Genomic DNA, 22424 nt, shown 5'->3' on the forward strand with positions numbered 1-22424 from the left:
TCGATTGGAAATTCAAAGGGCTAGTACCCTTTTTAATAGTCGAAAGTGATTGGATGGCAACTAGAAACACCCATCATTCCCCAAAACACATCCAATCAAAATTTTGAGATAGCCATTTTGTTCAGCGTAGTTAATTTCCAGATAGAAAATATGTTTTTGAGGAGGACACTCCCCCACAACCCTCAGGGCAAGGGTTTTAAGTTATGTCCTGGAAGCATATGAGGTTTTTATAGAAGGCGTTGTCGTAGAAACTTCAAAACAGGCTCATTCGATTTGAAATTCAAAGGGCTAGCACCCTTTTTAATAGTCGAAAGTGATTGGAGGGCAACTAGCCCCCTCCCCCCGCCCATCATTCCCCCAAACACATCCAATCAAAGTATTGAGACAGCCATTTTGTTCAGCGCAGTTGATTTCCACATAAAAAATTTGTTTTTGAGGAGCACCCTCCCCCAAAACCCTCAGGGCAAGGGTTTTAAGTTATGCCCTGGGGGCATGTATGGTTTTTATTGAAGGCGTTGTCGTATAAACTTCAAAACAGGCTCATTCGATTGCAAATTCAAAGGGCTAGTACTCTTTTTAATAGTCGAAAGTGATTTGAGTGCAACTAGCCCCCTCCCCCCTCACGCCCGTCATTACCCCAAACACATCCAATCAAAATTTTGAGATAGCCATTTTGTTCAGCGTAGTTAGTTTCCAGATAGAAAATATGATTTTGAGGAGGACACTCCCCCACATCCCTCAGGGAAAGGGTTTTAAGCTGTGCCCTGGGGGTATATAAGGTTTTTAAAGAAGGCGTTGGCGTAGAAACTTCAATAATAGCTCATTCGACTGGAAATTCAAAGGGCTAGTGCCCTTTTTAATAGTCGAAAGTGATTGGAGGGCAACTAGCCCCTCACCACACCCATCAATCCCCCAAACACATCCAATCAAAATATTAAGATAGCTAATGTGTTCAGTGTAATTGATTTCTAGATAGAAAATATATTTTTGAGGAGGACACTCAACCACAACCCTCAGGGCAAGGATTATAAGTTAAGCCCTTGGGGCATATAAAGTCTTCATTGAAATCTTTGTCGTAGAAACTTGAAAAGGGGCTCATTCGATTTCAGATTCAAAGGACTAGTACCATTTTTAATAGTTAAAAGTGATTTGAGGGCAACTAACCCCCCTCTCTCGCCCACCTTTTCCCAAAACACATCCAATCAAAATTTTTAGATAGCAATTTTACTCAACGTAGTTAAAAGTTTTGGAAATTAGGCCTTTATGGATGACAAACCCTCCCCCCACAGCCCTCAGGGCAGGGGTAAAAATTTTGAGATAGCCATTTTGTTCAGGGTAGTTGATTTCCAGATAGAAAACATATTTTTAAGGAGGACATTCACCCACAACCCTCAGGGCAAGGATTATAAGTTATTCTCTGGGGGCATATAAAGTTTTTATTGAAAGCGTTGTCGTAGAAACTTCAAAAGGGCTCATTCAATTGGAAATTGAAAGGGCTAGTGCCTTTTTTAATAGTTGAAAGTGATTAGATAAAGACTAACTCCCCTCTCGCAACAACCATTTCCCCAAACGTATCCATCAAAAATTTTGAGATTTCCTATTTGTTCAACGTAGTTGAAAGATCTGGAAATTAGGTATTTGACGATGATAACCCCCTCAAAACCCTCAGTGCAAGGGTTGTAAGTTATGCCCTGGGGGCATATAAGGTTCATATAGAAAGTTGTTGTATATGATTTATAGAATAGATTTTAGTCTTCCTCAAATCCAATTTTTATATGTTTAAAAACTAAATGTTGACTTAAGCTTAAATCAAAATGCACTGTGATAATGCTAATTCCCAATAAGGCATCTCAGCAGTATCCCAAAGAACGACTGAGGGTATTATGTTCAAACGTTCGGGGCTACTTCTGCTCTTAAAATTTAACCAAATCCAAATAGCGTAAGTGTATACAAGCTATCAAAGAAATAAACAGATTTTTTTGCGAATGGTATCAAGTTTTCCATTACAGTCAACTAGAGGAGTTATGAAACTAAATTAAACAGTACTATTTGTTTCCAGATTTTTAAAAGGGTGTATGCTGTTAAAAATTGCTGAAAATTTTTCTCCGGCATACAAATAGCAGGTCTTAAACTATAAAGTCTTAAAAAACAAAAAGATTTAAAGTCTTATTTTCTATTTTCCTTTGAGTTTGACTCGGTTAATTATTGTAATTTCTGTTCGTTTTGGGTTTCATTTATTTATCTATGCTGATTTGTGGTAGTTTCACGCTTGGTAGATTATTTGATTTTAGTTTTGCTCATTTTTTGTTTACTTATTTTTTGTTTACTTACTGATTCAATAGAACATACCGGTATGTTAAGACATCTTAAGGTGGTATTAAAGAGAACTTAATTTGGAGAACTTAAGATAGCGATGGGATGAACATTGTAGTAATGCAGAAAGGGCACACAGACACACATTCGATTATATATATATAGATATGTATGCTTCCTGATTCAATAGAACATGCCGGTATGTTAAGACATCTTAAAGTGGTATTAAAGAGAACTTAATTTGTAGAACTTAAGATAGCGATGGGATGAACATTGTAGTAATGCAGAAAGGGCACACAATCACACATTGGATTTTATATATAGATAGTGTATGCTTACTGATTCAATAGAACATGCCGGTATGTTAAGACATCTTAAAGTGGTATTAATTAAAAAAAAACTTAATTAAATTAACATATCAATATGTTCTATAAAAACCAGTATATATACATACTTTCTATAAAATGATGCATATGAAGCAATCTCGATCTTTTCAGCAGTAGAACTTATTAAGAAGTAGCCTATTCACCATTTTAAGGTGTTTTAACATGCTAGCATGTTTATTGAATCAATATTTTGACATGGAATGGAATGAAATATATCTAGCATCTAGCATAGAATGAAATATATGAAGCTCCCTTAAAATTGTTAGGAGTGCAGGTTAGTAAAAAAGTGTCGTAAAGTGTATATTATGGTATCTTAAGGTTTCCAAATAAAGTTGTTTTGAACCTCATTCTAAAGTGATTTAACCTACCGGTATGTTCTATTGAATCAATATCTTCATATATATCTTCCATAGAATAAGGCGACGACTTTAATGGAGGAACGACTGCACCTTCGTCCCTTTTAAAATTTGGGGCTGGAGGTCTTGGAGGGACCACTTTCGTGGGAGTAGTGGGGGCTGACTTTGACTTATCACAGTCATCATTAATGTTACCCAAAAATTGAAGGTCTAATTTCAGCTTTGCTGGATTCTTCTTCAGCTGCTCAGTTTTTTGAAGGAAAACATTCCTGGCATTATGAAAGACTTCAGAAAGTGGACTAGATTTAGTAGTGGAGGAAGATTTCGGTGACTTATGGTAAGTTATTTCTGTTGGAGAGACGGGCTCAACAATTGCTGGATAAGCCATAAATCGTCCCTCATTTGGCGTATCATATAGTAACTGCCCCATAAATTCTTTCTTATTTCTTTCTAAAATTGGGGTTTCAGAATTCAGTTTCTTAAACTTCAGTTCAAGCTCGTCCTTAAATATTTTTGATCCATTTGTAAAAGAAAGCTGTCTTGTTACTTTAGACTTTTCACTTCCTTGTTTTGAGGTAGTTTCAATATAGTCTTTTCTGAAAGTTTGTATTCCCGGTGCTACTTTAGATTGGTGCTTAGGTTTATCGTATATATCCTCATCAAAAAGACTTCTTGGAACATTATATAAAGGCTCTTTAATAATCTGACTCTTTTTAAGCATTTTATTTTTTAAGGTCAATGGAGGAGGCTCATCTTTTTTTTCACCATTCAGTTTACCACTAACGGATATCGTACTGCTCTTCATATCACAAGGCCTGGGTGTATCATAAAGCTCTGATGGGTCAAACGATATATCTGGTGCCTCGTAAATAAAATCATCAAATGAGTCATACATAGTACCACTAGATGACTTCCTAGATCTATCATGAGAAAGTGGAACGTCATAAACATCTTCTTTTACTTCCTTGATCGGTATATCATATATATTTTCACTTGCAATACTACCTATATCATCATACAGATCGTTTGGAAGAGAAGGTAAATCGCGCAATTCAATTAGAGATGAATTTGGTTCTCCAGTTTGTTTTGTCAAAGCTCTGTCACATTCATATTCATCTTTTTTTTTGGCGTCACTTACAATGTTGTAATTTTGCACATATATATCGCAATTTGCAGTCTCGTTGTTTTTTTCGTCAAGATAAGAAATGCCATTTTCGTATGCAAAGCAATCAGACGTTTCATCTTCAGTCACCCCAATTAAGTTGATTGCAGTTACTGATTTTATACAGTTTTCTAAAGAGCGAATCCAATCAACCAAGTCGTTTTCAGTTTCTGTTCTGAACTGAAAAAAGAGAGAAGACATTAAAACTGATCAAACAAATTTGCATCATAAATAGACCTTGTTCTATTCATGGAGCTGCCATGGATTATAATAAAAGTCAAGGTAGGTACATGCGCACGCATTTATTTCGGGGGAGATAAAACTTTAAAAAAAACAAACACACAAAAAAGGTGAATTAAAATAAATAAAATTGTAAATAACTTCTTTATTTTCCGTAATAGCAGAAATAGCACGCGAGCATCGAATTGTCCATTATATTGTAATACGCTAATATACAATCAAACAGTTCGTGGTAACGAACTGTAAGTAAGGAGCGACCCGGCTCAATGGTAACCGAAACTCTAGAAAACCGTATTTTGATACAAATAGATACACCAAAAGAATCAGATTTTAATGTTGATTTCAAATATATAACTTTTATCAAGTTTAATCCTACCTATCAAAAGTTAAGCGAGAAAAGCCTGAGAAAATTTGCCTGATTTTCGAAAAAAGGAGAAAACACCCCCTAAAAGTTATAGAACCTTGATGAAAATCACACCATCAGATTCGGCGTATCAGAGAACCCTACTGTAGAGGTTTCAAGCTCCCATCTACAAAAATGTGGAATTTTGCATTTTTTGCCAGAAGAAAGATCACGGGTGCGTGTTTATTTGTTTGTTTTTTTTTTTTCCCCAGGGGTGATCATATCGACCCAATTGTCCTAGAATATCATGGGAGGGCTCAGTGGAATGGAAATTAAAAGTTCTAGTGTCCTTTTTAAGTGACCAAAAAAATGGAGGGCAACTAGGCCCCCTCCCACGCTCATTTTTTTCCCAAAGTCACCTGATCAAAATTTTGAGATAGCCATTTTGTTCAGAATGTTCGAAAATATAATAAGTATGTCTTTTAGGATGACTTAATCCCCCTAAATTCCTGGGGGGAGGGCTGAAACTTATGAATCTTACCCAATGTTAACATATCGTATTGGTTATTTGGAAGTATACAGACGTTTTCAGGGGAGATTTTTCCTGGTAGTGGGGGAGAGGGGTGGGTCGGAGGTTATGTGGGAGGATCTTTCCATGAAGGATGTTTTCATGGGGGAAGGGACATTGCTATAAAGGGGACGCCGGACTTCCCAGCATTATTTAAAAAAAGATCAGAAATTTAATATAAAAAAACAAGTATTTCAACTGCAATAGCAGCAACATCGAAACTTCAAACGAACAGAAAATATTATATATATTATTGGGTTCACCCCGTAGTCAATACCTCGCTCTTTAAGCCAAAGATTTTTTAGTACTTTCATAAGAGCTATTTATTCTAATTAACGGCCTTTGTGATTAAGCGGTCATTTTTAAAGAATTGGAACAAAATTCGAACTTTCGCTTAAAGAGCAAGGTATTGACTAGGGGCGAACCCCTAATAAACAAATTAAAAATATATGAATATAGAAGTTCGTTACGTAAGTTAATTCGTAAGTTACGTATATTTATTACTAATAAAAACGTAAATAAAATTGAACTAGTTTCGAGAAAGCCATTTAACTAAATAAAAGTAAATTAATATGAAAATTTTGTTTTAATTATTCATGTACGGTGAGCCAAGATCAAAACCTGCATTTATTCAAAAACGTTCAAAAATTTAATAAAAAAAAACAAGTTTTTTAAACTGAAAGTAAGGAGCGACATTAAAACTTAAAACGAACAGAAATTATTCCGTATATGAAAGGGACTGTCCCCTCCTCAACGCCACGCTCTTTACGCTAAAGTTTGACTCTTTCTCACAACTTTATTTATTAAAACAATAAAAAACTTTAGCGTAAAGAGCGAGGCGTTGAGGAGGGGACAGTCTCTTTCATATACGTATATTTATTACTAATAAAAACGTTCGTAAATAAAATTAAACAAGTTTCGAGAAAGCCATTTAACTAAATAAAATTAAATTAATATGATTTTTGTTTTAATTATTCATGTACGGTGAGCCAAGATCAAAACCTGCATTTATTCAAAAACATTCAAAAATTAAATAAAAAAAACAAGTTTTTTAAACTGAAAGTAAGGAGCGACATTAAAACTTAAAACGAACAGAAATTATTCTGTATATGAAACGGACTGTCCTCTCCTCAACGCCTCGCTCTTTACGCTAAAGTTTGACTCTGTCTCACAACTTTATTTTTTAAAACAATAAAAAACTTTAGCGTAAAGAGCGAGGCGTTGAGGAGAGGACAGTCCCTTTCATATACGGAATAATTTCTGTTCGTTTTAAGTTTTAATGTCGCTCCTTACTTTCAGTTTAAAAAACTTGTTTTTTTTTATTTAATACACCTAAGACCACCTCAGGAATTACAATTACGCAGAAAGTAAGGTATAAATGAAAACAAATTTTGATCAGTCGAATTAACAGCTGGCAGACTATCAATTATGGAGAAAATATAAAAATTATGAGAAACCTGTGAACACATCGAAATTTCTCAGGGGAGGGGGGACGGACATGCAGCTTGCCTGCTTACAGTTCTTTCTAAATACAAATATAGAAAAACCCGAATACTAACTTATTTCAGTAAAAGCGATTACTTTAGATTATTTCTGAAAATCGTTGAAGTTGTGAAACAGAATTAATATTCTCACTTCTAAAACTAATTTGAAAAAAATAGAACAAAAGTTATATTATAAAGAAGTTCGTTATAAGGAGTCTGCTGGTGGAGCTTTGAGCTTTGCTAGGATGAACTAATGAAATCAAGTGTCACGTTATCGTAACTTAATAGTGGAGTAGCCTGCCAAGTACGCTAATGGCTGTTGGTAGAATGCCACCGATCATTGTAAAAAAATTTTAATATTTTATAAACATATTTGTCATTTAACCGTGTAAATTGTTAATCGTTGATAAGGGATCATTGGTGAATTAGCGTATGATACTGCTATTATAACCACCATAAACACTAAATGAAGTCATCCCAGCACGAATTCACAAGAAGCCAACACAGCTGCGCATGTCTCACCTTATTGGTGATCCATACATTCATTCTGTTCATACAATATTTTTCGCCTGGTGAATCACACATTCGTTCTGTTTTTAACTTTGCAGTTTACTCCATCATAAAAAATTCAATTTATTTTAAAGCATTTTGATGACCCCATCCTGGAGCCATCTTAAAAACCAAAATGGGCAGAAATAAAGTCAGTTTTGTTGACTTAAATCACAGAAAAATTACTACATACGAAAAAATGAAACTAAAAATCAACAGAAATTAAAGTGAGTAATCACATCACACATAAAAAGAACATATACGACTATAGTTAAATAGGAGAACCCCAAAACAGTTTTTAAATCGAAATGAATTATCAAGTAAAAATTGATACAAACATAAATTTCCTTAAATGACAGTAGGCCTAAAGGCGCGTCAATTGGAGTCATAAGGCTTTTGTCCCCCCTAGATCCCCTCTTAGATTTTGACAAATGCTTTAAGGGGTAATTTTATTGGAAAACGCATGTTTTTGTATATTTATTTTAAAAATTGGGAAAACAACAAAATTCCCCCCTTTTCTATATTTCAGTGGATTGACACCACTGTCCGGCCCCTCTAGAACCTCGCAAGGCCAGAGGGTCGTTTCCACTTTACTGAAAACTACGTGTGTATTTTGAACAGTGTGTTTTTTTCTTCACCAAAACAAGAATAAAACACGATCATAATCAAGATTGTGGGAAACAATGTTTTTAGCTTATAATTTTAGAAAAACTGTCAAAAGCATTTTAAGTTTATAGAAATAAACCTTGGCTTAAGACAGCCAAACATAATTATGACGCAGAAACATGATGCTAAAAAAATACATCTTGTGATAAGCATAAAAACGAAAATAATTTCTGAGACCACACTGGCTAATCATGATAAACAAAAAATCGCGAAGAAAGGAAACGAGGACAATTAACAGCCAGTGAAAAAATTGAAAAATTATGCAAATATTTCGGTCAAGACCTCCGCTTGACCGTCCTCAGTGCAGAATGAAACTGATAAAAATATAAAAACCAAACCTTAAAATAAAAACACGAAACTAAAATTGGACGACCCTTTCCTAGTAACGGTGAAAGGGTAACTGAATAAAAAACACAAGTCTAAATGGCATTTCAGAATTTCATTTTGCGTAAAGCACTTTTAAAGGCTGATCGCTTTCCAGTTTGATTGTTATCGGAGACTCTATTCGATTGCACAATATAACTTTGTGGATGTATGTAAAAACGATCAGAATTAATAATTTTGTCATAAATGGGACTTAGAAAAATTTCTCCAGTGTCTCTATTGAGAGCTACCTTTTGGTGAATGTGCTTTTTTATTTCAACTGCCTACCTGAAAACTTGCTTGAGACCTTTAACGGGGGCAACGATAGAGGCCTCATCAAACAAAATGAAATGGTGTGGATTCTCGTACACATGTTGCGCCAAGGCGGAATCAAAAACCTCAGGCCTTTGGCGTAACCTCATTGCCTTGTCAATTGAGGACTTGTGCTCAGATAGCCTCTCCCCCAATTGCTGTTGGGTTCTACCAACATAAAAACAGCCACAAGAACAAGGAATTCTATAAACACCACTGCCCAGAATAGGGCTGGTTTTATCTTTGCCGTTTTTAAAAAAGTTATTTGCAATATTTGAATTTTTAAAGGCAACGCTAAGTTTATGTTTTTTAAAGATTCTTTTCAATTTGTCACTCAATTTTGGAATGTAGGGTAGAACAGTGAAAAGTTTCTTATCATCAACCAATGGGACGGTAACTGTTGGGACTTGCGGACCTGATGCCCTCCCCTCTGCCTTTTTTCGTCTTCTGTCTATAATGGTCTCAAGTAATTTTATAGGGTAGCCATTGCAAAATAAAATGTCCTTAATATAGTTCAATTCTGAGTCTATGTGAGGCTCTGAGCATATTCTTATTACTCGGTCAACCAAAGAAATAACAACTCCTCTTTTTATGCAAGGAGAGTGGTTGGAGGAAAAATGCAAATACCTATCGTTATGCGTAGGCTTTCTATAAATAGAAAATTCAAGGCCAGGAGACTTATTGAAAATTAAAACATCTAGGAAAGGAAGTTTGTGGTTATGTTCTAGTTCTAAAGTGAACTGAAGGTTTGAGTCCAAAGTGTTTAGATGAGTTAAGAAGGAGTTAAGTGACTCTCCTCCGTGCTCCCACAGAGAAATAACATCATCGACAAACCTACCCCAGAAACGGTGTTTTATCGGAAAATTTTCCAGAGCAGAGATTTCTATGAATTCCATATAAAAAGATGCCAAAAATGGTGAAAGACTTGTACCCATGGGTAAACCCCTAATTTGGGTGAAAAATTGATTATTATATCGGAAATATGAGGAGGAACTATTGCAAAGACGGACGAGACGCATAATAGTTTCTATGTCCAGTGTTTTGTAGTCTATTTGATCAATATTATCTTCTAATTTCCTTTGAAGAGCTAGTTCACATTTTTTAATGTCGCAAGACGTATACATAGAAATGGCATCGAAACTGGCCAAAATTGTATCTTTTTTTATTTCAATGTCTTTTAATTTTTCAACAAGGTGAACTGAGTTTCTTATGTATGAAGTTTGTGTTTGCATAAGGGGGCGAAAAAGTGTTGACAACCATTTCCCCAATATGGCAGTCGGAGAGCTATAAGAAGCCACAATTGGGCGTAGAGGGACTCCATCTGTGTGGATTTTGGGAGCCCGTAGAATTTAGGAGCTGAACAACCTTTAGAGTAAAATAATTTATACATTTTTGGAGTAATAAGTCTTTCAGTTTGCAAAATTCCTAGCTCCTTTCGTACTAAACGTGTGAACTTATCGGTGGGGTCTGAATCTATGGGCTTGTAAGTATGGTTGTCGGATAAAACATCTGTAACTTTTGTATTATATGAATTTTTATCAATGATAACAATTTTATTTCCTTTATCAGCCCTGGTGATAATGATGTGTGGGTCTTTTTTTTTAATTTTTTGAGAGTTTGTGTTTCCTGATTTTTTAACCTTGGGGAATATGGAATGAAATCAAGAATATTCTTAACCACCTCTCCTCGAAGTAAATCTGGTTATTCCACAGCACCACGTGAACCAGTTTTACCCGCCTCCACATTGGAGACTCTCTCTGTGAGAAATTCACTTGCGTTTGAGGTAGGCAAAATTTAGGTCCCTTAGACAAAAAATGGGTTTCTTCCAGAGTAAGAACTTCAGAAGATAGGTTGTCAATGGCTGGACTAGGACAACATCTAGAATGAAAACATCCGGAATTCTGAAATTCTTTGTACTCTAATTTTTCAAACTTTTCTGATAAACGAGCCTTAGCCAAAAAAAAGTCGTGGCGGAAAGTATTCTGAGCTAATCTAGATATCTGCTGAAAATCCGTCGGTGAAAGGTTTTGCTTTAGAAATTGTAGAGTTTTTGATATTGTATTACTTAGGAAAAAACGTATTTTTTTTTTGTCTTTTAAAATGTGAAACAAAGAATGAAAAACAACCCAATACCTAAAATGCCATTCGGATTGTGGGCATAGGCGTCTGTGTACACGAAGAGAACTCTGAAGAAGTCTGTATACTTTACAATGCTGTAAAAATTTTTGTTGATTAATAAGGTTGGAGTGTTTTTTAGACAAATCAAAATAGTTAATAAAAGATCTGGTCGAAAGCTCCCCGTAAGCTAGTCTCAAATAATTTTTGAGACCACACGGGCTAATCATGATAAACAAAAAATCGCGAAGAAAGGAAACGAGGACATTTAACAGCCAGTGAAAAAATTGAAAAATTATGCAAATATTTCGGTCAAGACCTCCGCTTGACCGTCCTCAGTGCAGAATAAAACTGATAAAAATATAAAAACCAAACCTTAAAATAAAAACACGAAACTAAAATTGGACGACCCTTTCCTAGTAACGGTGAAAGGGTAACTGAATAAAAAACACAAGTCTAAATGGCATTTCAGAATTTCATTTTGCGTAAAGCACTTTTAAAGGCTGATCGCTTTCCAGTTTGATTGTTATCGGAGACTCTATTCGATTGCACAATATAACTTTGTGGATGTATGTAAAAACGATCAGAATTAATAATTTTGTCATAAATGGGACTTAGAAAAATTTCTCCAGTGTCTCTATTGAGAGCTACCTTTTCGTGAATGTGCTTTTTTATTTCAACTGCCTCCCTGAAAACTTGCGTGAGACCTTTGACGGAGGCAACGATAGAGGCCTCGTCAAACAAAATGAATTGGTGTGGATTCTTGTACACATGTTGCGCCAAGGCGGAATCAAAAACCTCAGGCCTTTGGCGTAACCTCATTGCCTTGTCGATTGAGGACTTGTGCTCAGATAACCTCTCCCCCAATTGCTGCTGGGTTCTACCAACATAAAAACAACCACAAGAACAGGGAATTCTATAAACACCACTACCCAGAATGGGGCTGGTTTTATCTTTGCCTTTGTTAAAAAAGTTCTGTGTAATATTTGAATTTTTAAAGGCGACGCTAAGTTTATGTTTTTCAAGGATTCTTTTCAATTTGTCACTCAATTTTGGAATGTAGGGTAGAACAGTGAAAAGTTTCTTATCATCCACCAATGGGACGGTATCTGTTGCGGCTTGTGGACCTGATGCCCTCCCCTCTGCCTTTTTTCGTCTTCTGTCTATAATGGTCTCAAGTAATTTTATAGGGTAGCCATTGCAAAATAAAATGTCCTTAATATAGTTCAATTCTGAGTCTATGTGAGGCTCTGAGCATATTCTTATTACTCGGTCAACCAAAGAAATAACAACTCCTTTTTTTATGCAAGGAGAGTGGTTGGAGGAAAAATGCAAATACCTATCGTTATGCGTAGGCTTTCTATAAATAGAAAATTCAAGGCCAGGAGACTTATTGAAAATTAAAACATCTAGGAAAGGAAGTTTGTGGTTATGTTCTAGTTCTATAGTGAACTGAAGGTTAGAGTCCAAAGTGTTTAGATGAGTTAAGAAGGAGTTAAGTGACTCTCCTCCGTGCTCACACAGAGAAATAACATCATCGACAAACCTACCCCAGAAACGGTGTTTTATCGGAAAATTTTCCAGAGCAGAGATTTCTATGAATTCCATATAAAAAGTTGCCAAAAATGGTGAAAGACATGGACCCATAGGCAAACCCCTAATTTGGGTGAAAATTTGAGTATTGTATTGGAAATATGAGGAGGAACTATTGCAAAGACGGACGAGACGCATAATAGTTTCTATATCCAGTGTTTTGTAGTCTCTTTGAGCAATATTATCTTCTAATTTCCTTTGAAGAGCTAGTTCACATTTTTTAATGTCGCAAGACGTATACAAAGAAATGGCATCGAAACTGGCCAAAATTGTATCTTTTATTATTTCAATGTCTTTTAGTTTTTCAACAAAGTGAACTGAGTTTCTTATGTATGAAGTTTGAGTTTGCATAAGGGGGCGAAAAAGTGTTGACAACCATTTCCCCCATCTTGCAATCGGAGAGCTATAAGAAGCCACAATTGGGCGTAGAGGGACTCCATCTTTGTGGATTTTTGGGAGCCCGTAGAATTTAGGAGCTGAACAACCTTTAGGGTAAAATAATTTATACATTTGTGGAGTAATAAGTCTTTCAGTTTGCAAAATCCCTAGCTCCTTTCGTACTAAACGTGTGAACTTATCGGTGGGGTCTGAATCTATGGGCTTGTAAGTATGGGTGTCGGATAAAATATCTGTAACTTTTGTATTATATGAAGTTTTATCAAGGATAACAATTTTATTTCCTTTATCAGCCCTGGTGATAATGATGTGTGGGTCTTTTTTTTTAATTTTTTGAGAGTGTGTGTTTCCTGATTTTTTAACCTTGGGGAATATGGACTGAAATTAAGAATATTCTTAACCACCTCTCCTCGAAGTAAATCTGGATTTTCCATAGCACCACGTGAACCAAATATACCCGCCTCCACATTGCAGACTATCTCTGCGAAATTCACTTGTGTTTGAGGTAGGCAAAATTTATGTCCCTTGGACAAAACATGGGTTTCTTCCGGAGTAAGAACTTTAGAAGATAGGTTCTCAATGGCCGGACCAGGACAAAATCTCGGAAGAAAACATCTGGAATTCTGAAATTTTTCGTAGTCTAATTTTTCAAACTTTTCTGATAAACGAGCTTTAGCCATACAAAAGTCGTGGCGGAAAGTATTCTGAGCTATTCTATATATCTGTTGAAAATCCGTCGGTGAAAGGTTTTGCTGTAGAAATTGTCGAGTTTTTGAAATTGTGTTACTTAGGAAAAAACGTCGTTTTTTTTGGTGTTTTAAAAATTTAAACAAAGACAGAAAACCAAACCTAACCCAAAAATGCCGTTCGGGTTTTGTACCAAGGGTTATGCGGAAAAGAATAGAAATTGGAAGAATTATCTTTACTCTACAACGCTGTAAAAATTCTTGTTGATTAATAAGGTTGGCGTGTTTTTTGGACAAATCAAAATAATTAAGAACAGACTTGGTCAAAAGCTCCCCGTAAGCTAGTCTCAAATAATTTTTGAGACCACACTGTCTCATCATGATAAACAAAAAATCGCGAAGAAAGGAAACGAGGAAATTTAACAGCCAGTGAAAAAATTGAAAAATTATGCAAATATTTCGGTCAAGACCTCCGCTTGACCGTCCTCAGTGCAGAATAAAACTGATAAAAATATAAAAACCAAACCTTAAAATAAAAACACGAAACTAAAATTGTACGACCCTTTCCTAGTAACGGTGAAAGGGTAACTGAATAAAAACACAAGTCTAAATGGCATTTCAGAATTTCATTTTGCGTAAAGCACTTTTAAAGGCTGATCGCTTTCCAGTTTGATTGTTATCGGAGACTCTATTCGATTGCACAATATAACTTTGTGGATGTATGTAAAAACGATCAGAATTAATAATTTTGTCATAAATGGGACTTCGAAAAATTTCTCCAGTGTCTCTATTGAGAGCTACCTTTTGGTGAATGTGCTTTTTTATTTCAACTGCCTCCCTGAAAACTTGCGTGAGACCTTTAACGGGGGCACCGATAGAGGCCTCGTCAAACAAAATGAAATGGTGTGGATTCTCGTACACATGTTGCGCCAAGGCGGAATCAAAAACCTCAGGCCTTTGGCGTAACCTCATTGCCTTGTCGATTGAAGGACTTGTGCTCATATAGCCTCTCCCCCAATTTATGTTGGGTTCTACCAACATAAAAACAGCCACAAGAACAAGGAATTCTATAAACACCACTACCCAGAATGGGGCTGGTTTTATCTTTGCCGTTGTTAAAAAAGTTCTGTGTAATATTTGAATTTTTAAAGGCGACGCTAAGTTTATGTTTTTTAAGGATTCTTTTCAATTTGTCACTCAATTTAGGAATGTAGGGTAGAACAGTGAAAAGTTTCTTATCATCCACCAATGGGACGGTATCTGTTGGGGCTTGTGGACCTGATGCCCTCCCCTCTGCCTTTTTTCGTCTTCTGTCTATAATGGTCTCAAGTAATTTTATAGGGTAGCCATTTCAAAATAAAATGTCCTTAATATAGTTCAATTCTGAGTCTATGTGAGACTCTGAGCATATTCTTATTACTCGGTCAACCATAGAAATAAAAAATCCTCTTTTTATGCAGGGAGAGTGGTTGGAGGAAAAATGCAAATACCTATCTTTATGCGTAGGCTTTCTATAAATGGAAAATTCAATGCCAGGAGACTTATTGAAAATTAAAACATCTAGAAAAGGAAGTTTGTGGTTATGTTCTAGTTCTATAGTGAACTGAAGGTTAGAGTCAAAAGTGTTTAGATGAGTTAAGAAGGAGTTAAGTGACTCTCCTCCGTGCTCCCACAGAGAAATAATATCATCGACAAACCTACCCCAGAAACTGTGTTTTATCGGACAATTTTCCAGAGCAGAGATTTCTATGAATTCCATATAAAAAGTTGCCAAAAATGGTGAACGACTTGTACCCATAGGTAAACCCCTAATTTGGGTGAAAAATTGATTATTATATCGGAAATACGAGGAGGAACTATTGCAAAGACGGACGAGACGCATAATAGTTTCTATGTCCAGTGTTTTGTAGTCTATTTGATCAATATTATCTTCTAATTTCCTTTGAAGAGCTAGTTCACATTTTTTAATGTCGCAAGACGTATACATAGAAATGGCATCGAAACTGGCCAAAATCGTATCTTTTTTTATTTCAATGTCTTTTAATTTTTCAACAAGGAGCACGGAGGAGAGTCACTTAACTCCTTCTTAACTCATCTAAACACTTTGGACTCTAACCTTCAGTTCACTATAGAACTAGAACATAACCACAAACTTCCTTTCCTAGATGTTTTAATTTTCAATAAGTCTCCTGGCCTTGAATTTTCTATTTATAGAAAGCATACGCATAACGATAGGTATTTGCATTTTTCCTCCAACCACTCTCCTTGCATAAAAAGAGGAGTTGTTATTTCTTTGGTTGACCGAGTAATAATAATATGCTCAGATCCTCACATAGACTCAGAATTGAACTATATTAAGGACATTTTATTTTGCAATGGCTAACCTATAAAATTACTTGAGACCATTATAGACAGAAGACGAAAAAAGGCAGAGGGGAGGGCATCAGGTCCACAAGCCCCAACAGATACCATCCCATTGGTGGATGATAAGAAACTTTTCACTGTTCTACCCTACATTCCAAAATTGAGTGACAAATTGAAAAGAATCATTAAAAAACATAAACTGAGCGTCGCCTTTAAAAATTCAAATATTACACAGAACTTTTTTAACAACGGCAAAGATAAAACCAGCCCCCTTCTGGGCAGTGGTGTTTATAGAATTCCTTGTTCTTGTGGCTGTTTTTATGTTGGTAGAACCCAACAGCAATTGGGGGAGAGGTTATCTGAGCACAAGTCCTCAATTGACAAGGCAATGAGGTTACGCCAAAGGCCTGAGGTTTTTGATTCCGCCTTGGCGCAACATGTGTACGAGAATCCACACTATAGCCTATCATTTTGTTTGACGAGGCCTCTATCGTTGCCCCCGTCAAAGGTCTCACGCAAGTTTTCAGGGAGGCAGTTGAAATAAAAAAGCACATTCACGAAAAGGTAGCTCTCAATAGAGACACTGGAGAAATTTTTCTAAGTCCCATTTATGACAAAATTATTAATTCTGATCGTTTTTACATACATCCACAAAGTTATATTGTGCAATCGAATAGAGTCTCCGATAACAATCAAACTGGAAAGCGATCAGCCTTTAAAAGTGCTTTACGCAAAATGAAATTCTGAAATGCCATTTAGACTTGTGTTTTTATTCAGTTACCCTTTCACCGTTACTAGGAAAGGGTCGTCCAATTTTAGTTTCGTGTTTTTATTTTAAGGTTTGGTTTTTATATTTTTATCAGTTTTATTCTGCACTGAGGACGGTCAAGCGGAGGTCTTGACCGAAATATTTGTATAATTTTTCAATTTTTTCACTGGCTGTTATTTGTCCTCATGTCCTTTCTTAGCGATTTTTTTTTTATCATGATGAGCCAGTGTGGTCTCAGAAATTATTTGAGAATAGCTTACGGGGAGCTTTTGACCAAGTCTGTTCTTAATTATTTTGATTTGTCTAAAAAACACGCCAACCTTATTAATCAAGAAGAATTTTTACAGCGTTGTAGAGTAAAGAGATTTCTTCCTAATTCTCTTCGTTTCCGCATAAACCTAGTCACAAAATCCTAACGGCAATTTTGGTTTTGGTTTGTTTTTCAGTCTTTGGTTCACATTTCAAAACAAAAAAAAAAAAGACTTTTTTTCCTAAGTAATGCAATATCAAAAACTCGACAATTTCTACAGCAAAACCTTTCACCGACGGATTTTCAGCAGATATCTAGAATATCTCAGAATACTTTCCGCCACAACTTTTGTATGGCTAAGGCTCGTTTATCAGAAAAGTTTAAAAGTTGGAATACGAAAAATTTCAGAATTCCAGATGTTTTCTTCCGAGATTTTGTCCTGGTCCGGCCATTGACAACCTATCTTCTGAAGTTCTTACTCCAGAAGAAACCCATTTTTTGTCTAAGGGACCTAAATTTTGCCTACCTCAAACACAAGTGAATTTCGCAGAGATAGTCTCCAATGTGGAGGCGGGTATATTTGGTTCACGTGGTGCTGTGGAAAATCCAGATTTACTTCGAGGAGAGGTGGTTACGAATGTTTTTGATTACAGTCAAGTTTCCCAAATTTTAAGAAATCAGGAAACACAAATTCTGAAAAATTAAAAAAAATACAAACAAATCAATATTACCATGGATTATAACTGAAATAACTGAGTTATCATTAATAAAAATTAGTATCATAAAAAAGGTACGGATATTTTATCCGACAGCCATACTTACAAGCCCATAGATTCAGACCCCACCGATAAGCTCACACGTCTAGTACGAAAGGAGCTAGGAATTTTGCAAACTGGAAGACTTATTACTCCACAAATGTATAAATAATTTTACCCTAAAGGTTGTTCAGCTCCTAAATTTTACGGGCTCCCAAAAATCCACAAAGATGGAGTCCCTCTACGCCCAATTGTGGCTTCTTATAGCTCTCCGACTGCCATATTGGGGAAATGGTTGTCAACACTTTTTCGCCCCCTGCTGCAAACACAAACTTCATACATAAGAAACTCAGTTCACTTTGTTGAAAAATTAAAAGACATTGAAATAAAAAAAGATACAGTTTTGGCCAGTTTTGATGCCATTTCTATGTATACATCTTGCGATATTAAAAAATGTGAACTAGCTCTTCAAAGGAAATTAGAAGATAATATTGATCAAATAGACTACAAAACACTGGACATAGAAACTATTATGCGTCTCGTCCGTCTTTGCAATCGTTCCTCCTCATATTTCCGATATAATAATCAATTTTTCACCCAAATTAGGGGTTTACCTATGGGTACAAGTCTTTCACCATTTTTGGCAACATTTTATATGGAATTCATAGAAATCTCTGCTCTGGAAAATTTTCCGATAAAACACCGTTTCTGGGGTAGGTTTGTCGATGATGTTATTTCTCTGTGGGAGCACGGAGGAGAGTCACTTAACTCCTTCTTAACTCATCTAAACACTTTGGACTCAAACCTTCAGTTCACTTTAGAACTAGAACATAACCACAAACTTCCTTTCCTAGATGTTTTAATTTTCAATAAGTCTCCTGGCCTTGAATTTTCCATTTATAGAAAGCCTACGCATAACGATAGGTATTTGCATTTTTCCTCCAGCCACTCTTCCTGCATAAAAAGAGGAGTTGTTATTTCTTTGGTTGACCGAGTAATAAGAATATGCTCAGAGCCTCACATAGACTCAGAATTGAATTATATTAAGGACATTTTATTTTGCATTGGCTACCCTATAAAAGTACTTGAGACCATTATAGACAGAAGACGAAAAAAAGCAGAGGGGAGGGCATCAGGTCCACAAGCCCCAACAGATACCGTCCCAGTGGTGGATGATAAGAAACTTTTCACTGTTCTACCCTACATTCCAAAATTTAGTGACAAATTGAAAAGAATCCTTAAAAAACATAAACTTAGCGTCGCCTTTAAAAATTCAAATATTACACAGAACTTTTTTAACAACGGCAAAGATAAAACCAGCCCCATTCTGGGTAGTGGTGTTTATAGAATTCCTTGTTCTTGTGGCTGTTTTTATGTTGGTAGAACCCAACAGCAATTGGGGGAGAGGTTATCTGAGCACAAGTCCTCAATTGACAAGGCAATGAGGTTACGCCACAGGCCTGAGCTTTTTGATTCCGCCTTGGCGCAACATGTGTACGAGAATCCACACCATTTCATTTTGTTTGACGAGGCCTCTATCGTTGCCCCCGTTAAGGGTCTCACGCAAGTTTTCAGGGAGGCAGTTGAAATAAAAAAGCACATTCACCAAAAGGTAGCTCTCATTAGAGACACTGGAGAAATTTTTCTAAGTCCCATTTATGACAAAATTATTAATTCTGATCGTTTTTACATACATCCACAAAGTTATATTGTGCAATCGAATAGAGTCTCCGATAACAATCAAACTGGAAAGCGATCAGCCTTTAAAAGTGCTTTACGCAAAATGAAATTCTGAAATGACATTTAGACTTGTGTTTTTATTCAGTTACCCTTTCACCGTTACTAGGAAAGGGTCGTACAATTTTAGTTTCGTGTTTTTATTTTAAGGTTTGGTTTTTATATTTTTATCAGTTTTATTCTGCACTGAGGACGGTCAAGCGGAGGTCTTGACCGAAATATTTGCATAATTTTTCAATTTTTTCACTGGCTGTTAATTGTCCTCGTTTCCTTTCTTCGCGATTTTTTGTTTATAAAAACGAAAACAAAATAAACAAACCTTATATGTTTGTTTGCCAGCACCGACAATCACAAACTCATAGTTCTTCTTCTTCTTAGAAACACTGGCAGCGCGCACTTCATAAGACTCAAGAGGGATGGATAGTTTCGGAGGTCCAGTTTTAGTTTGACAATAAAGCAGTAGTTTATTATCACAAAGAATTCCTGCAAAGGTCTTCCACCCTGGAACAATGCCAACTTTACGTTTAAGTCCAGCCGCAAATACACATCTAGAATTACAAATATTAGAGACACTAACACTGCACATTAGGAGAGGGGAGCTGAGGTTTGTGATTTTCAATAATATTTAGAAACAAACCATTTTTATATAGAAAACAGTCAGTCAGTAATCCTATCCACAAACAGCTTATGGTATAAACTGAATGATCAAAGCATTATATGATATGATTTATTAATACTAAAAGCCCTACTGGGCCATGGTTAATACACATTACGCTTCAAAAATAATAAATGAAAACACCCTTAGTATAAACAAAACAAAAATAAAATAAAAATAAACCAAAGAAAATGATCTCTATGCTCCCTGCCCAGTCCAATAAACCTTCCCAAATTCTTTATCCCCCAAAAAATTCTATCTCTTAATATATTACCCAGCCATTCCTCCCTTTCGAACCACCCCGGAAAAATTTCCTCTCTCAAACCTGTTAACTCCTTACATAAAAAAAAGAATTAAATCATCATTTTCGTCCCCACACATCGGACAAAAATAAGGACCAGCCTTCGACCTAATCTTCCCCAAATATTTTCTCCTGTCTCCAAAGGCTATAAATTTTTCCCTTGCCGATATTACCCACTTTAATTCCTCTATATATTGACTGCATTTTTTTAAAAAGTATTTATTAGATGCTTTCCAGAAGAACTGTGACTGTTTTGGGTACCAGTCTGCCTGACCGTATTTCAAACAGTATGCTGTACGAAAGATGTGGATTTATCCCGCTTCCTAGGACTATAACGAGAGAAAAGTTGAGGTGGATAGGACACATTCTGCGGATGAACGATGACACATTGTCAAAGACCGTCTTTTTTGGCCAACCATCTATGACCAACTGAAAAACAGGTAATCCCCGAATTGGCTGAGAGGAGGTCGTAAGGAAGGATTTAAGGCAAATTGAAACTTCTTGGGAGGGAGTAAAAGGGGAGGTATTAAAAAAAATTGGGATGGAGAAACAGTGTGTGTAGCTGTGTTGGCCTCAGACGGCCTTGTGATGCAGTGAAATGTTAGTGATAGTGGTAGCAGTATCAAGCTAAACATCAAGCTAGAGGGCCAAGTGATTGAATAACCAATTGCTATTTGGTTTGTAACTATATTTAATTTGCAATACAAGACCCCCACCCCCAGTAAGGATGCAAAGAGCATCAATGGAAAAACAAAGACTACTGACATTTTCTTTTTATAATTTATGTATTTAATATTTATTATTATATATTTATTATTATTATTTATTTATTTTGTCATTTTATATACTTATTATTTAGTAATTATTTATATCTTCTTAATACTTAAATATTTATTTGTTAGGAATGGAATGAGACATTATTTCAGCTTTTGAAAAATGTAAAAAGAGTTGCATTTTCGGATTGCTGCATGCATTTTTGAAATTCAGTTATAGTTCTTTCTTTTAGTTTTAAACTATATTTTACTTTTTTTTTAATTATATTTGTCCAGCTAAGAAAATTTAACAAGGCCAGTGAATCCTCATGAGACATGGCATGCTGACGAAACCTAGCACCAGAACCAAAAACGTATGCATAATAGAATTTACAAAATAAATATCCAACACTAATTTCAAAACGATAGATTTGGTGCTAAATCTAGTTCCTTTCTTGGCTTCATGTTGTTGTTTTATTTTTGTATTCTTGTATTACGAGTTTGTGTATTTATTTTCTACATTATGACTATATATTATCGCTTCAATTTTTCTACTGCTGTAAGCTATAACCATGAAACATAAAAGGTAACGGTAAAGAATACGGCATTGGACTTTATAGTCCCTACCGGCGGTGATGATTTCTGTTTCTTGGCCCTTCTGCCGGGAGGTGCAATTGGGGGGGGGGGGGCGGGCAGTGCACATGCGGGATCCATTTCTACATTAATTACTTTGAACCTCCAGTCCTAGACCCTTTGGCCCTGTGCCAAGAAGATTACCCTTTCCGGCTTGTATTTAAAACGCAATCAGTAAATAAAGCCCCTCCCTGACGAATATGCCTCCAAGAATAAATCCAAGAAAACCTCTGTGAACGTTAGATTTAGGATCCTTAATCTTACAGAAATGATAACAATCTTGAATGGAATGTATAAACCGCTGCAAGATGGCTAAAGGAGGTCTTGCCATGTATTTATCTTGCAATTTGCATTATTGCTTGCGTGATAACTTATCAAGGAATTTTGAAGGTATTTTTGAGTCACAATTTATAGAAATTAGATCTAATGGTATTGATCTAATCATAGGCAATATTTATCGTTCTCTTAGTGGTGCTGTTCCGTTGTTTCTTCGGAATCTTGAGGAAAGATTTGACATAATACTGAAACGTCCGTGTCAGTTAATCATAATGGGTGACTTTAACACAAATTTGATGGATTCAAACCCTTCGGCTTCAGTTGATTTTCTTTCAACCATGCTTGCCGCAGGAACTCTACCATCTACATCCATCCCCACACAAGTAACTAATGTTACAGC

The 22424-nt window shown here is 35.9% G+C and overlaps 1 protein-coding gene across 1 annotated transcript; it reads right to left on the bottom strand.

Moving 5' to 3' along the window:
• Positions 1-2987: 2987 nt before the first annotated feature.
• LOC148943130 (uncharacterized) lies at positions 2988-21723 on the bottom strand. The gene is made up of 3 exons (XM_089102447.1): positions 21719-21723; positions 19727-19955; positions 2988-4397 (listed from the first exon to the last, which is right to left on the bottom strand). Exons 1-3 carry the CDS (start codon positions 21721-21723, stop codon positions 3003-3005), a joined length of 1629 nt encoding a protein of 542 aa, XP_088958573.1. The 3' UTR covers positions 2988-3002.
• Between the last annotated feature and the right edge of the window lie 701 nt (positions 21724-22424).

Source organism: Artemia sp. Qi Xiang Cuo, chromosome 16, assembly GCF_049724085.1.
Source record: "Artemia sp. Qi Xiang Cuo chromosome 16, ASM4972408v1, whole genome shotgun sequence".
NCBI lineage: Eukaryota > Metazoa > Arthropoda > Branchiopoda > Anostraca > Artemiidae > Artemia > Artemia sp. Qi Xiang Cuo.

Coding starts and splice junctions, on each gene's coding strand:
- LOC148943130 (XM_089102447.1), bottom strand. Junction 4,398..19,726: donor CTGGCAAACAAACATATAAG/GTTTGTTTATTT, acceptor CTCTTTTTTCAG/TTCAGAACAGAAACTGAAAA.